The sequence below is a fragment of the Rhinoderma darwinii genome, chromosome 3, assembly GCF_050947455.1.
Source record: "Rhinoderma darwinii isolate aRhiDar2 chromosome 3, aRhiDar2.hap1, whole genome shotgun sequence".
Lineage (NCBI taxonomy): Eukaryota > Metazoa > Chordata > Amphibia > Anura > Rhinodermatidae > Rhinoderma > Rhinoderma darwinii.
The window spans coordinates 164,531,598-164,545,572 of record NC_134689.1 but is presented as its reverse complement, the minus strand read 5'-3'; the positions used below and the strand labels follow the sequence as shown (position 1 = coordinate 164,545,572).

The window sequence follows — 13,975 nt, the reverse complement described above, 5'->3', positions numbered from 1 at the left end:
TACGGCAGTGAAAGGTTGCATCATGGTCGTATTATAATAAGAATCTTTATTTATATAGCACCAACATATTTTGCAGCTTCACAATTGAAATCCATGTTGTATAGACCCAGAACATGACACACATAGAAATACTATAGCTCTAAATGTCTATGAATATATATGTAGGCATACAGTATGGAGTCTCTCTCACAAATTCTGTATGAAAAATAGATTGCGGCATGATTCACTGCCTGACGTATTACTGAGGTATTCTCATGCAATAAGGGGTCATACAGAGGCGCCATGAGGCGGAACAAGGAACCATAGAGATTCCATGTGCCACTCTGCAGGTTCTGTGCAAGGTGTGGTGACTGATACAAGAAGTCATAGACAGCCGGGGAGAAGAAGGCCACTAGAACATGCAGAAAGAAGACTTGAGTGGAAAATGTCGAAAAAGTGGTTTTACGAGTGAAGTTAGACTTTACAGTTTCTGAAATATATTTCCTATAATTATTGGGTTATACCATGCAATGTAAAGTATGTTTAATGTTTTACAAAGAGCTAGTCAGTTGCAAGGGTTAAAAATCTTCCAACCAACTATTATCTCCGAAATCGCCGACCTCTCCTTACACTTTCCTTCTCCTTACCTACCCCTTGTTGTTGTTTTTTTTACTTTTCTTTTATTATATACATTATTTATTTCATTTGGTTTTTTTTATGTTTTTTTTTTTAATGTTCCTTCTATAAGCTTTAACTGGTTTATACTTTTTTTTTTTTGCATATGCATATGCTATATCGCAGATGTGTATTTAAAATATTATTATTGCTCCTTCTCTACTGAACTTTTATGTATTGTTATATATTCGCTTCTGTATTACTGCATCTTTAAGAATGAAACAAATATTTCAGGCTTTATAACTGTTCTTCAGTGGGCAATATGTAATAAAATCTATTGAAGAGAAAAATCTCCCAACCAATTGTCTCATGTGTTTAAAGATTGCATTTTCATTCAAACTATAGAGCCGATACAATTTCACAACATTTTGAAGAAGAGCCAGAGAAAAAGCAATCCTATAATATGCGATATAACACACAGATGTGAACAACATTTTGCTGCAATGCTTCCTTATAAAATGAATGTCCTTAAAGGAAATGTCTTTAATCTTTAAAGCTTGATTTGTCATAACTACCAACCGCAAATGAATAAAATAGATGTTCCTCATGGCATTGGTTCAAGGGCAATAAATATGGAGAAAAACATTAGGCTAATTTGCTTTTTCCTTTTATGATTACTGCAGATATCATATACTAGCTTAATCATTGAGAAATGGGAACAATAAGATCCCTTCCATTGTGCCAAATTACTTTTTAGTCCAAAGGCTACCTAATTTAATAGAACTTCTAGCTTTGAAAACAACTTTACAGTAAAAAAAAAATAATAATAATTATATATATATGCACACTATATGGACAAAAGTATTAGGACACACCACTTAATCATTGAATTCAGGTGTTTCATTCAGTCCCATTGCCGCAGGTGTATAATATCAGGTACCAAGCCATGCAGTCTGCCTTTACACACATTTGTGAAAGAATGGTACCGTAGTACTGTAATAGGATGCCATCGTTACAACAAATCAATTCGTGAAATTGCTTCCCCCCTAGATATTCCACGATGAACTGTGAATGGTATTATTGCAAAGTGGATGCATTCAGGAACCACAGCAAATCAGCCACGAAGTGGCAGACCACGTAAGGTTACTGTACAAGTGCTGAGGCGCCTAGTGCATGAAAGTCGCCAACGCTCTTCTGACTCAACTGTAGAGTTCAAAACCTCCTCTGGAATTAACATCTGCACAAAAACTGTGCGCAGGGAGCTTTATGGCATGGCTAAACAGCTACATGCTAGCCTTATATCACCAAGCACAATGACAAGCGTCAGATGGAGTGGTGTAAAACAGCCGCCAGTGGACTCTTTAGCAGTGGAAACAAGTTCTGTGGAGTGATTAATCACGCTTCTCTGTCTGGCAGTCTGATGTTAGAGTATGGCCCCATGCACATGACTGTGTTCGGCCCATTAAATACGGACCGCATGTCGGACGCATTTCCCAGACCGAACACAGTGCAGGGAGCCGGGCTCCTAGCATCATAGTTATGTATGAGGTGTCCCTGCCTACCGCGGAACTACTGTCCCATGCTGAAAACATGACAGTTTTCCCGCAGCGAGGCAGTGACTCCTGGCATCGTACATAACTATGATGCTAGTTGTCACGATCTGTGGGTATGTGGACCCACTAGGACGCACCACCGTAGCGGGGTAGCAGCTGGCCAAACAACAGTGTACCAAGTCAATATAAAGTCTGAGCACAAGGGTACCTGTAATAGTCCAGACAGTAGTAATGGCTTAGGGACAGATGGGACCTTGGCTGCATGTGATGCAAAACGTGGCAAATGACACCACACATGGTGTAAGTCAGCAGGCATAGTAGTCGGCACAACACGACTCCAACACTAGAGATGGCACAGGAACAAACACACGCGGGATACTGGATACAGGTAGCAGGGCACGGAAACACAGGGAACAGGATACGACTAAGGGACCATTTGCAAGACTAACAGAGGAATACAAACAACTCTCAGGCAAGGAGTAAAAGGGCAGAGCCCTTCTTATAGTTCAGGGTGATCATGGGCTAATTAATGATGTTTTACATGTGCGCGCACTGGCACTTTAGGGCCGGGCTCAAGCGTGCACGCACGCACCCTGCGGGACATAACAGAGTGGAGTGGAAGTCAGCACTGGCGTCTCCTGGGGAGGAGATGCGGGCCAGCGCTCACCAGTCTATGGCTGCGGCCGTTGAGGTGTGAGTAATCCCGATGGTCCGCGGCCGTGGATGTTACACTAGTAGCAGTGGCGTAACTACCGCCGTAGCAGCAGTAGCGGCTGCTACGGGGCCCGCGGCATGAGGGGGCCCGTGTCGCCCGCCAGCACGGGCCCCCTCCATGGCCGGAGGCTCCGCTAGCAGCCGCTATGGCTGCTACAGCGGGACGCCACTGAGCACTACGGCAGAGCGGGGAGGTATCTCCCCACTCTGCCACTAACTGGTTCCCGACCGCTGGCTGTATTTTTACGGCCAGCGGTCAGGGACGGGTCCTTAAAACCCGAGCCATAGACTTTCTACGGCTCGGGTTTTAACTTGCTGCCCGCGCGATCGGGCAGCTGAATGTCGGGTCTCCGGCTGTCAGTGACTGCCAGGGACCCTGAGGAGAGGATAGAAGCAGCTTTCGCTGCTTCTGTCTTCTCTGATGACTTGTACACAGCGCTGAATGCGCGCTGTGTACAGGAATAGAGACAGCAGCAGCGGCGCTGTCTCTATTCCTCCCGGTGACCATGTGACTGGTCACATGATCGCCGGGTGCCGTTAGTGGCAGACTGCTGCTGGGTCTTACTAGACCCAGCACAGCCCTATTAGTGACAATCGTCACTATGAGAGGGCTGATTTCACCTGTAACTGGGGCTGCTGTGCAGTTCCAGTTACAGTGGAAAAACATGGTGTAAAAGAAAGAAAAAAAATATATAAAGTTCCCCAAAGGTCTTTTTTGACCTTTGGGGGACAGACCATAGTAATAAAAAAATAATAAAGTGCAAAAAAAATGTAAATAATAAATACACATAAAATACCCACCCCAAAAAAAAAACGTTCCCCCCCCACCAATCATTGTTGTAACGCTAGCGCTGACCCAATTACGCTAATATAGACATGTAATATATAAAAATTTACGGTAGACAATGACGATCACAAATAAAAGGTCTATTTTAGGGTAAAACTATGTTATTACCAAAAACAAATAGCTCAAACGTAAAAAAGCTTATTTTTTTACTATTATTTTCAAACTTTATGAATAAAAATTCTAAAATAGCAAAAAAGGTGTGTATAAAAACGATAAAAAAAGAAACCTGCATTGTCTACGGAAAAAACGTCGCAAAAATCATGTCGTTAGCCCAACAAATAAAAACGTTATAGCCATTTAACTAACGTGCTAAAAATGGCTAAACGGTGTCTGGTCCTGAAGGCGCAAAATAGAGCAAAAGACATGTATCCCCCCCCCTCTCCACAGGACATGTATCCCCTCTCCACAGGACATGTATCCCCCCCCCTCTCCACAGGACATGTATCCCCTCTCCACAGGACATGTATCCCCCCCCTCTCCACAGGACATGTATCCCCTCTCCACAGGACATGTATCCCCTCTCCACAGGACATGTATCCCCTCTCCACAGGATCTCCACAGGACATGTATCCCCTCTCCACAGGACATGTATCCCCTCTCCACAGGACATGTATCCCCTCTCCACAGGACATGTATCCCCTCTCCACAGGACATCCACAGGACATGGGATACATGTGTGATCGCCGCCATTGATAGGGAGAACGGGGGACTGAAAGTCCCCTGAAGTTCTCCATCACAAACCTCGGACTTCCGGGGTCTGTGTCGGCAGCTCCGTAGAAATGAATGGAGCGCCGGTCGTGCTTGTGCGCATGCGTGACCAGTGCTCCTTTCATTTTTCTTGAGCTGCGCAGACGCCGGAAGTCAGAGGTTAGTCAAGGAGAAGTTCAGGGGACTTTCAGTCCCCCGTTCTCCCTATCGCTGCCAGCGATCACTCATGTATCCCCTGTCCTGTGGAGATCCTGTGGAGAGGGGATACATGTATTTTGTAGGACACACTGTAGGTCACATTTTTGTTGGGAGGGGGGACGCTGTATGGCGTTCCCTACAGGGGGGGACGCTGTATGGCGTTCCCTACGGGGGGGTGGCTGTATGGCGTTCCCTATGGGGGGGGTGGCTGTATGGCGTTCCCTACAGGGGGGGTGGCTGTATGGCATTCCCTACAGGGGGGTGGCTGTATGGCGTTCCCTACAGGGGGGGTGGCTGTATGGCGTTCCCTACAGGGGGGGGGGGTGGCTGTATGCCGTTCCCTACAGGGGGGCTGTATGGTGTTCCCTACAGGGGGGCTGTATGGCGTTATCTACAGGGGGGGCTGTAAAAATGGCACTATCTACAAGGGGGGGGGGTTGTGTGACACCCAGGGGAGGGGGGGCCCCAGTCAAAAGTTTGCTATGGGGCCCAGTCTTTCCTAGTTACGCCCCTGACTAATAGCGTTCCTCCCTCCGCTGTATTTGGTCCGGGAAATACTGCCGACATGCGGTCTGTATATCACGGACCGAACACGGTCGTTTGCATGAGGCCTTTGAGTTTAGCAAATGCCAAGAGAGTGTTAACTGCCTGAATGCATTGTGCCAACTGTAACGTTTGGTGGAGGAGGGCTAATGCTATGGGGTTGTTTTTAAGGGGTTGGTCTAGGCCTGTTTTTTCAGTGAATGGAAATCTACTGGCCCATATAAACAATTTTGATATTGTAATTTATTACACCTAGTTCTCTCCCAATTCTATATTTTAGTTTGGAGTTCGTACAATAACATACAAATGCAAAAACTGTGAATAACGTGAGCAGGTTTCCTAAACAGCCATGAATACTATTTATTGCACTCATATGTTTTGCTGTACATAGATAAAAGTTCACATTGATGATTGAATATGCTTTTGTTATTTTCTAGAACATATTGCAGCAAGGCATTTATCCAAGAGAAACAACACAAAGTTTAGTTTAGCATCAAAAGGTTTTTTTATGTTAAACAATGATAAATAGTATTGCTACTATTCTGTATTGTAAGGATCTAAAATTTTAACACATGAAAATTGTTACGTTAAACATAAATATTTTAGACTTGGACATCCCTAAAGTATGTTTTGTGGTCTATAATGTTCACATGAAAAGTTTGCGGTTGAGTCCTTAGACCGATCATCTGGTCCACAGATGAGAGTTATCTTTTCTCATCAAATGGGGAAATGATATGCCGATCTCAGTTATCTTTAGTTTAGACAAATGTGGTTTTGAACATCGTCACATACAGGATAATATATGTACAAAGACAGTAAGTCAAAAATGTATAGAAGATAACAAAAAGGACTCCTATCTTAAAAGTGACATCATCTGTTTGACAAACATAAATTAAGATCTCCTCTTGTAGGAAGAATCTACCTGAAAATGTTTTAACTGAACAATATTCAGTGTTTCAATAATTGCTTAACCTCTTCATGCCATAGATGGAATTTTTTACATTATTTAAAATTTATTTCCGGGCTACTTATAAACAAGTCTGAAAGTACTATAAATAGTGTGAGCACATATAGTGTGTTTTCTCATATATATGATGTTAAAATTCTGTTATTGAGAGCATCTCTAGGGATTTGCTGTAAGGTGGGAGACAATGAAGCAGCAGGGCAGTGAATATAGATGAATACATGCTTGAACTGAATGTAAACAGCTCTGTGCAAACACGGGTGAAACTATATACACTGTCAATTTAAAGTGTAACTAAACGTTTAACAAACTTCTGACATGTCATAGTGACATGTCAGAAGTTTTGATTGGTGGGGTTCCGAGCACTGAGACCCCCACCAATCGCTAAAACAAAGCAGCTGAAACGCTCGTGTGAGCGCTCAGCCGCTTTGTGACTGTTTGGCTTTTTCCGGAAATAAATGTATAAGTGTACGGACTCATAGACTTTCTATTGAGTCCGTACTCTGGTACATTAATTTCCGGAAAAAGGCAAACAGACACGTAGCGGCTGAGCGCTCACACGAGCGTTTCAGCTGCTTTGTTTTAGCGATTGGTGGGGGTCTCAGTGCTCGGAACCCCACCAATCAAAACTTCTGACATGTCACTATGACATGTCAGAAGTTTGTTAAATGTTTAGATACCCTTTAAACTGCAAGCACAGATGCAGCTCTATATATTATATGTTCCCTTCTCTGCCTTCCTCCTTAGCACAGTCTCCCAGAGATCATCTCAGTGGCCAGACTTGACGAAAATGGGAAAGGTACTACAGGGTCTCACGCTAAGTAAAGCTATTTGATATTCATTTAGGACTCCTTTGAAGTCATAAGTACATACACCTTAGGGCTTATTCACATGAACGTGTTTTACGTCCGTGCTACGCGCGTGATTTTCACGCGTGTCGCACGGACCTATGTTAAAGAATGGGGCCGTTCAGACTGTCAGTGAATTTCACGCAGCGTATGTGTGCTCTGCGTGAAACTCATGACATGTCCTATATTTCCCCGTGTTTCGCGCTGCATGCACCCATTGAAGTCAATGAGTGCGTGCAAATCGCGCTCGGCACATGAAAGCACTTCCGAATGCCGCGCGTGATTCGCGCAACAGCAGTAAAATAAATGAATGTGCTTTTCTGTTTGCAAAAATAAAACCAGAGTGTCATAATGATGCCGGCTGCGCGAAAATCACGCAGCCGCGCACCATATGCTGATGACACACGGACCTTTTGCGTGCGCAAAACGCTGCATTTTTTTGCGCGCGCAAAACGCACAAGCACGTGTGAATCAGGCCTTAGCCACATTGATTAAAACTTAGTTTTTTTTACGATTTCTGACATTTAATACTAGTACACAGTCCCTCCGTTAGGCTATATTCACACGACAGTAAAAAACAGCTATGTGACGGCCATTTGACATACAATTGACATGCTGCGGAATAAAACTCTAAACCCCATGTAAATTTGAGCGTTTTTTCCGCTCACTATTTACGCAGCGTGCGGATGAGATTTGTTCTCTCTCATCCACTTTGCTGCTACTGTATTATACTGCAGACTTTCCGCAACAAATTCCGTTGCACAAAATCCGCAGTACTTACGCAAAGTGTAAACTGACCCTAAACCCCGAAACACCCCCAACTCAGCAATGTTGTTTAGCATATATATTACAAGGCCACTCTCCTAATATGATGAATGTATCATACAGATAGGGATCCTAACCTGTGCTATTAATCGCTAGGAGAACAGACCTTCACACTGCTCATAAAAGGTTTCTGCGGGGAGCTGATCCCAAACACTAGTTTTATAGCAACTGAGCCTTCTCCATGCTGGATATTTACTTGTATCTTGTCTTTTGTTTTATACAGTATTTATTTTCCTGTCTCATGTTCTATGCTATTGGCCCGACCTATATCTCATTCCCAGGAGTCTCGCTGCCTATATACGCCAGCCAGTTCAGCTGTGAAATGCCATAGTACAGTTGCCCTTATTGAAAGTAAAGCCATATTTTACAGATACAGAAATAGTACAAAAGAAAAGAGTTTAATACTTAAAACAAGAATATTTTGTATTTTGGTATCCTGCAACTTAGATATAACCGAAGGATAAACTTGCTCTTCGTAAGCATCTTTTGCTGCTATATTTTAGTAACTGCCCTAAATGTATGTTATTTTCCAGTTAGGTCAACTTTTAATATGAGAACATGAGTAAGCAATAGGCATTCATCATTTGGTTGAATGAAAACCACTTTTATCACCTTCATAGACTGTTTATATGAAATGAGTTGTCAATGTTTAGTGCTGACACAACCTCCTTCAGGCACCTTTAACATCAGAATTCCAAGGTCATCCAAGGTCTGGATTATTTTAATAGTTAAGTATGTCTACATTTCAGGACATAAGGTAAATGACTGATGTTATAGCCAGTTTAGCTTTCAAGGATCATGAAATTATACTACTTCAAATGATAAATACCAATGCTCAGAAATGTAGATTATCTGCTTTTTAAATTATCAATGTGAAGGAATGGAGCCTGGAGACCATGCTAGTGTACAGTGGATTGTCTTACCTTCTGCGGAGAGGCCTTGCACATTAACTCCTCGGGCTGCCAGAAAGTTCAGACAGATATCAACATTCTCAGTCTGCAACATGAAGGAAAACAACAAGTCACTTAGTGTTGCTTTACACAATGTGCCAGCCTGAAATTTACGTATCAAAAGCAATGAATTCTTCACATTCACCACAGTCATCAGTGTTTTGTAGACACGATAGCTAGCTGCTAATTGGGAAAACCTAATAATGCTGTTATTGTCATCTGTAGAGCTTATCAAACAATTCATAAAGGCCAAATCCAGAATGGCACGCCGGCAGATCAGCAGTCCACCTACTTAATATAAAACCAAGTTTTACACAGCACAAGAGAAAGCTATGAAAGCCTCCATAGAAGACCTAACACTGTCCGTGTGTGTGTGCCTGGAAGAGAGAATGACGCTCAATGAAAGGCCACACTGAGAAGTGTGCCAATGTAAAATGTACGCTAGTGACGATATAGGGGTTTTATTATGTTATTGACAATGTGATAACCCGTAGTACAACACTGCTTTTCACTTTATTCCAAAATATTCAAACTATTTAAAGTACCAGTAAGAAAGAATATGAAAAAATGGTAATTGCTGAGAATGTGAAACTTCTTCTATTTTATTCAAGCAAGTAGTGAGTTAAATATGAGAAGTACTATATACTGCATTAAAGAATGAATGAACTGTAAGTGCTGGTTACTACATATGAACCATTTAAAAAGTGGAAGGAATCCAAGAATGAGCTCTTAGGTCAGTATTCAACTCTCACACTCCTGCATATGAATCCGCCCCAGAGAAAAACTATTTCAGTTCCCTATGGCTCACCTGCTTTATTATAGGAGTAAATGATATAAAGAATATCTCATGGAATTACCGACCACCAAAGAGAGAGAAATTCCTAGATGTGGAAAGTAAAATTACTTCCATGATTTATAATATATGAGCTTGAAGACAAGATCTGCGTAGGATTTGTATGGTGTCCCTCTGTTTCCCTGATAGGTCAACGGCTTTTCATGAAAAATGGAAATGAATGTGTGTACGTTTGCTTGGGTCATAAATTACACTGAATGAGGCACTGGGGCAGGAATGCATTTGTATTCCCTATAATATGCTGATATATATATAATTTATAATGAGAAACACATTGTTCTTGTTCCTTTTATAGGCTACACCTGAAAAGACTTTCTTCACTTATAGTATATAAGGACATAACCCCAGTATATATGAAACCGCACCACAGTTAGGCCAGGAATAATTTATTTTAAATCCCATTTTTAGTATAACCACATCCCCATGAACCTCTTAAAAAAAACAGGACTAATAGCCCACAGATCCTAATCCTATTTAGTTCTTTAGACCTCATTCCCTCAATGTTCAGTAACTATCTAAAAGGAACCATACAAATGTTTACTTTTAATTAATGGTTAATCTGTGAACAAAATGAGAAGCCAGGAGTCCTGCAAGAGTGGTCAGAACTGAATGTTTGCCCCTGGAAGAAAGAACGCCTATGACTGACCTGTTTTCAACTATTTACCCATATTGAATTTATACCGTCATTCTGACAGCAAAAATGCAGCCTAAAGTGATCTTCTCACATGTCAGGCAGACATTTACCAGATCTCATCAGTGAGAGTCCATGGGCTTCAACCCTGCCAATTTCCAAAAAATAAGTGCAATGGTGTTCTATATCTCATTGGCCTCAAAAGGGTTTAGGTCTGAGATAATGGAGGCCCATGGATGTGATATTATACCATGTCTATATGTCAGAGAATTACTGGATTTCCCCTGAAACAAGCTGAATGTATAATGCTTTAAAGGGAATGTGTTGCCAGAAAAACATGTTTTTTTTTTAAAAATTAAACATTTAGTGTGTGGGTGATTAAACATTGTTCAAATTTATTTTTTATTTTTTTGCACGAGCCAGGAAATATTATAAATTATTTCTAATTTATAATACTACCCATTTTTGGTCACTAGATGGAGCTGTTCCCAAAATTGCAGCATTGCAACATTGGGTTAAAAGCCCTCGCTCTAGTGAGCTCTCGGCATCCCCCCCTCCTTTATCCTGGCTAGTGCCGGGATAAACGAGGGGTTTGAACCTCCTACACTGTGTGTCGCCATTTTTTGAGCTAACCCACAGTGTAGTAGGTTTACATCCAGTAGTAAAAACACAAAAACACGAACATACATTGAAATCGCTTACCTGCTCCTGCCGCCGCGGCTCCCTCCGGCCCGTCCGCTCCGTTTGCTGTCGCTGGTGCAAGTGCATAAATCCGGAAGCCGCGACCGGAAGTAGTAATATTACTGTCCGGCCGCGACTTCCGGTCCACAGGAAAATGGCGCCGGACGGCGCCAATTTCGAATAGGACTGTGTGGGAGCGGCGCATGCGCAGTTCCCACACAGACGCCGTACACTGCAGTCAATGGGACGGGAGCCGTTCGCAGTCCCTATGGGACTGTGGCTGCCGTATTCCATGTCTGTATGTGTCGTTAATCGACACACACAGAAATGGAACAAAAAATGGCAGCCCCCATAGGGAAGAAAAAGTGTAAAAATAAGAAAAAGTAAAACACAAACACACAAATGAATATAAACGTTTTTAATAAAGCACTAACATCTTTAACATATAAAAAAATAATTTGTGATGACACTGTTCCTTTAAGCAGCAAGGTAGCCACCCTAGTGTTGTTATTTTCCAGAGTAAGATAAGAGATAGTATAACCCTCAAAACCAAATATACCTATGTGAGATGATCCCCTCCCTGAAATCATGACATTACATTACTAACTCAGCCAAGTCACAAATGGCAAGTAGCAAGAATGGACCCACCACCACATCCCATACATCAAAACACTCATGTTATTATATGCTGTGTAGAGTATTGCTTTGAACGTATGGAGTTTGTATGTTCTCCCTGTATTTGTATGGGTTTCTTGGAGGTACTCTGGGTTCCTCTTACACACCAAAAATATACTGTACTGTAAAAATTGTTCCGTATGTGTCGGAGAAGAGGAATTTAGATTATGAGCCCCATTCGGGACAGGGAGTGATGAAATTATCTCTACATATCTGTGGAATATGTTGGCACTATATAAGTAACGGGAAATCAAAAATAATAAAAAGAGATAACTAATGTCTGGGAAAGAAGAGAGCTGAATGTTGCAACATTTGGAATGCAATATACTATATAAATGTTGTCTTTCAAAAAATACATAGGAACAAGTCCCCTCCACGAATCTAGTATTTGGAAATTATTCCTCCTATGAAGAATTAATGGAAAGATTATTCTTCTATTATTGTTCCACAGATTTGTGGGTCCTTTATTCATAGCTAGGCACCACATGGGATTTTAGAATTTATGTTTAGAAGTTATAAAGCATCAGGGAAACAGTGGGGAACAGCAGATGCAGTCCTTGGAAAATATCCAGCTATGTTTTTTGTCCTCTCTTTATACAAGAGAATATAATCAACAGTGTGTCTTTATATTACCGTACACACATCACGGAGGGAGTCTAACTGGTGTTAGCAGGATTTAAACATCATTCACAAGGTATACACATTTTGCTACTTCTGTGAGCCAAAATCCTTCCCTGTAGCCAGAAATGAATGACTCAGTATTATTTCTACAGTCAGGTATGAATTGCATCAAAGTTCAGGGGCTGACAGTGAATGATGAACTCAGGAATATTAATTGACTTGACAATGTTCTATCACTTTTCTAGTTTTAATCAAACAAAAAAAAAACATACTATATGGCACACACAACTGCATATAATTGTGTATCAGTGTTTTTAAGTGTGTAATGGCTATATTAGCAAATATTTTGTTATTTGTATGCAAAGGCAATTGACAGTAAACTATTATCTATAGATCGTACATCACCTTAAAAGAAAAATATATTATACAGTGTATACAACGTTTAAGCTCCTCCATATAGTCTTCCTCAAGCAAATAACATAGTGTGGTAATGATATAAAAAATACTCGTGTATGCTGCCGTGTGCAGCATGGACAACAGCTAGATGGGCTGGGAGTGACTTAATAAGGTACTGGTAGGTCGTCTCATGTATCTGGAGCAATGCTGACTGCAGTGGATCCCACATTTGCTGGAGGGTGCGTGGGGGAGGATCCATAGAGCGAACAAGATGATTGAGGTGGTTCCACAGATGCTCAATTGGGTTCAAGTCTTGTGAATTAGGGGGCCAGGGAAGTACTTTGAAGGCTTGGTCGTGCTCTTCCAACCACTGTCGGACATTTCTAGCCGTGTGACATGTTGCATTGTCTTGCTGGAAGATTCCATCTACCCCAGGGAAGACAAACAGCATGTATGGCTGGACGTGATCTGAAACAATGGATTCATACCCAAATCGGTCCAGAGTGCCTTCCACATGTATGAGTGGGCCCAGAGAAAGCCATGAAAAAATTCCCCAGATCGTAACGCTGCCGCCACCAGCTTGTCTTCTTCCAGCAATGGTTGCAGGGTGTTTGCTCTCTGATGTTTTTCGCCTGACACGCCAACGTCCATCTGTTCGATGATGTCGAAAACTTGACTCATCGAAGAAGGCAACCCTTTACCACTCATCGGTGGTTCAATTCCCATACTGCCGTGCAAATTGAAGCATTTTTTTTCCGATGCACCTTTGTTAGCATAGGAGAAGTGACCATCCGTCTGCTTCGGAGCCCCATACGCAGAAGAATTCGCTGAACTGTTTTAGACACAAATCTGGTTGCCCCCTGGTTGATTTTAACGGTGAGCTGCTCCACTATAGGGTGTCGTTCGGCCCTCATGCACCTTCGTAGCCGACATTCACCTCTCACATCAACAACACATCACCTCCTTCATTGGCTACGCGCTGCCGACCTCGAAAGTAGGAGGTTGTCATAATAATGTGACTGTGTATATATATATATATATATATATATATATATATATATATATATATATACACACACACACACACACACACACATAAACTATGTTATAGAAAATTCTTGGAGCCTTAGGTATATCTTGTTTATATACCTACCCATGCTTGATTTAGGGCAGACTGAATATCTTATTTGCTGCTAGTCAGATGACTAATTGGTTTCGGGTTGCAGTTCTGCACATCAGTCTTGTTTATATGCTTTTGCACACACATATTGGACTTTAATGCTTCTATGGCCATACTATATTCACTGGCTTGCAAAAGCGTAATTTGAAACTCTCGTGCACCAATGCAAAATTTGTGACAGGGCCCGAAACTAT

At 41.9% G+C, this 13,975-nt stretch overlaps 1 protein-coding gene across 1 annotated transcript in view; it reads right to left on the bottom strand.

Annotated features, from left to right (window-relative positions):
- Positions 1 to 13,975, bottom strand: part of LOC142749240 (neuron navigator 3-like) — a 508,575-nt gene that overhangs the window by 35,617 nt on the left and 458,983 nt on the right. Inside the window, exon 5 of the mRNA XM_075856999.1 lies at positions 8,718 to 8,790. Within this exon, the coding sequence (XP_075713114.1) occupies positions 8,718 to 8,790 (73 nt within the window). The remainder of the gene's footprint in view (positions 1 to 8,717; positions 8,791 to 13,975) is intronic.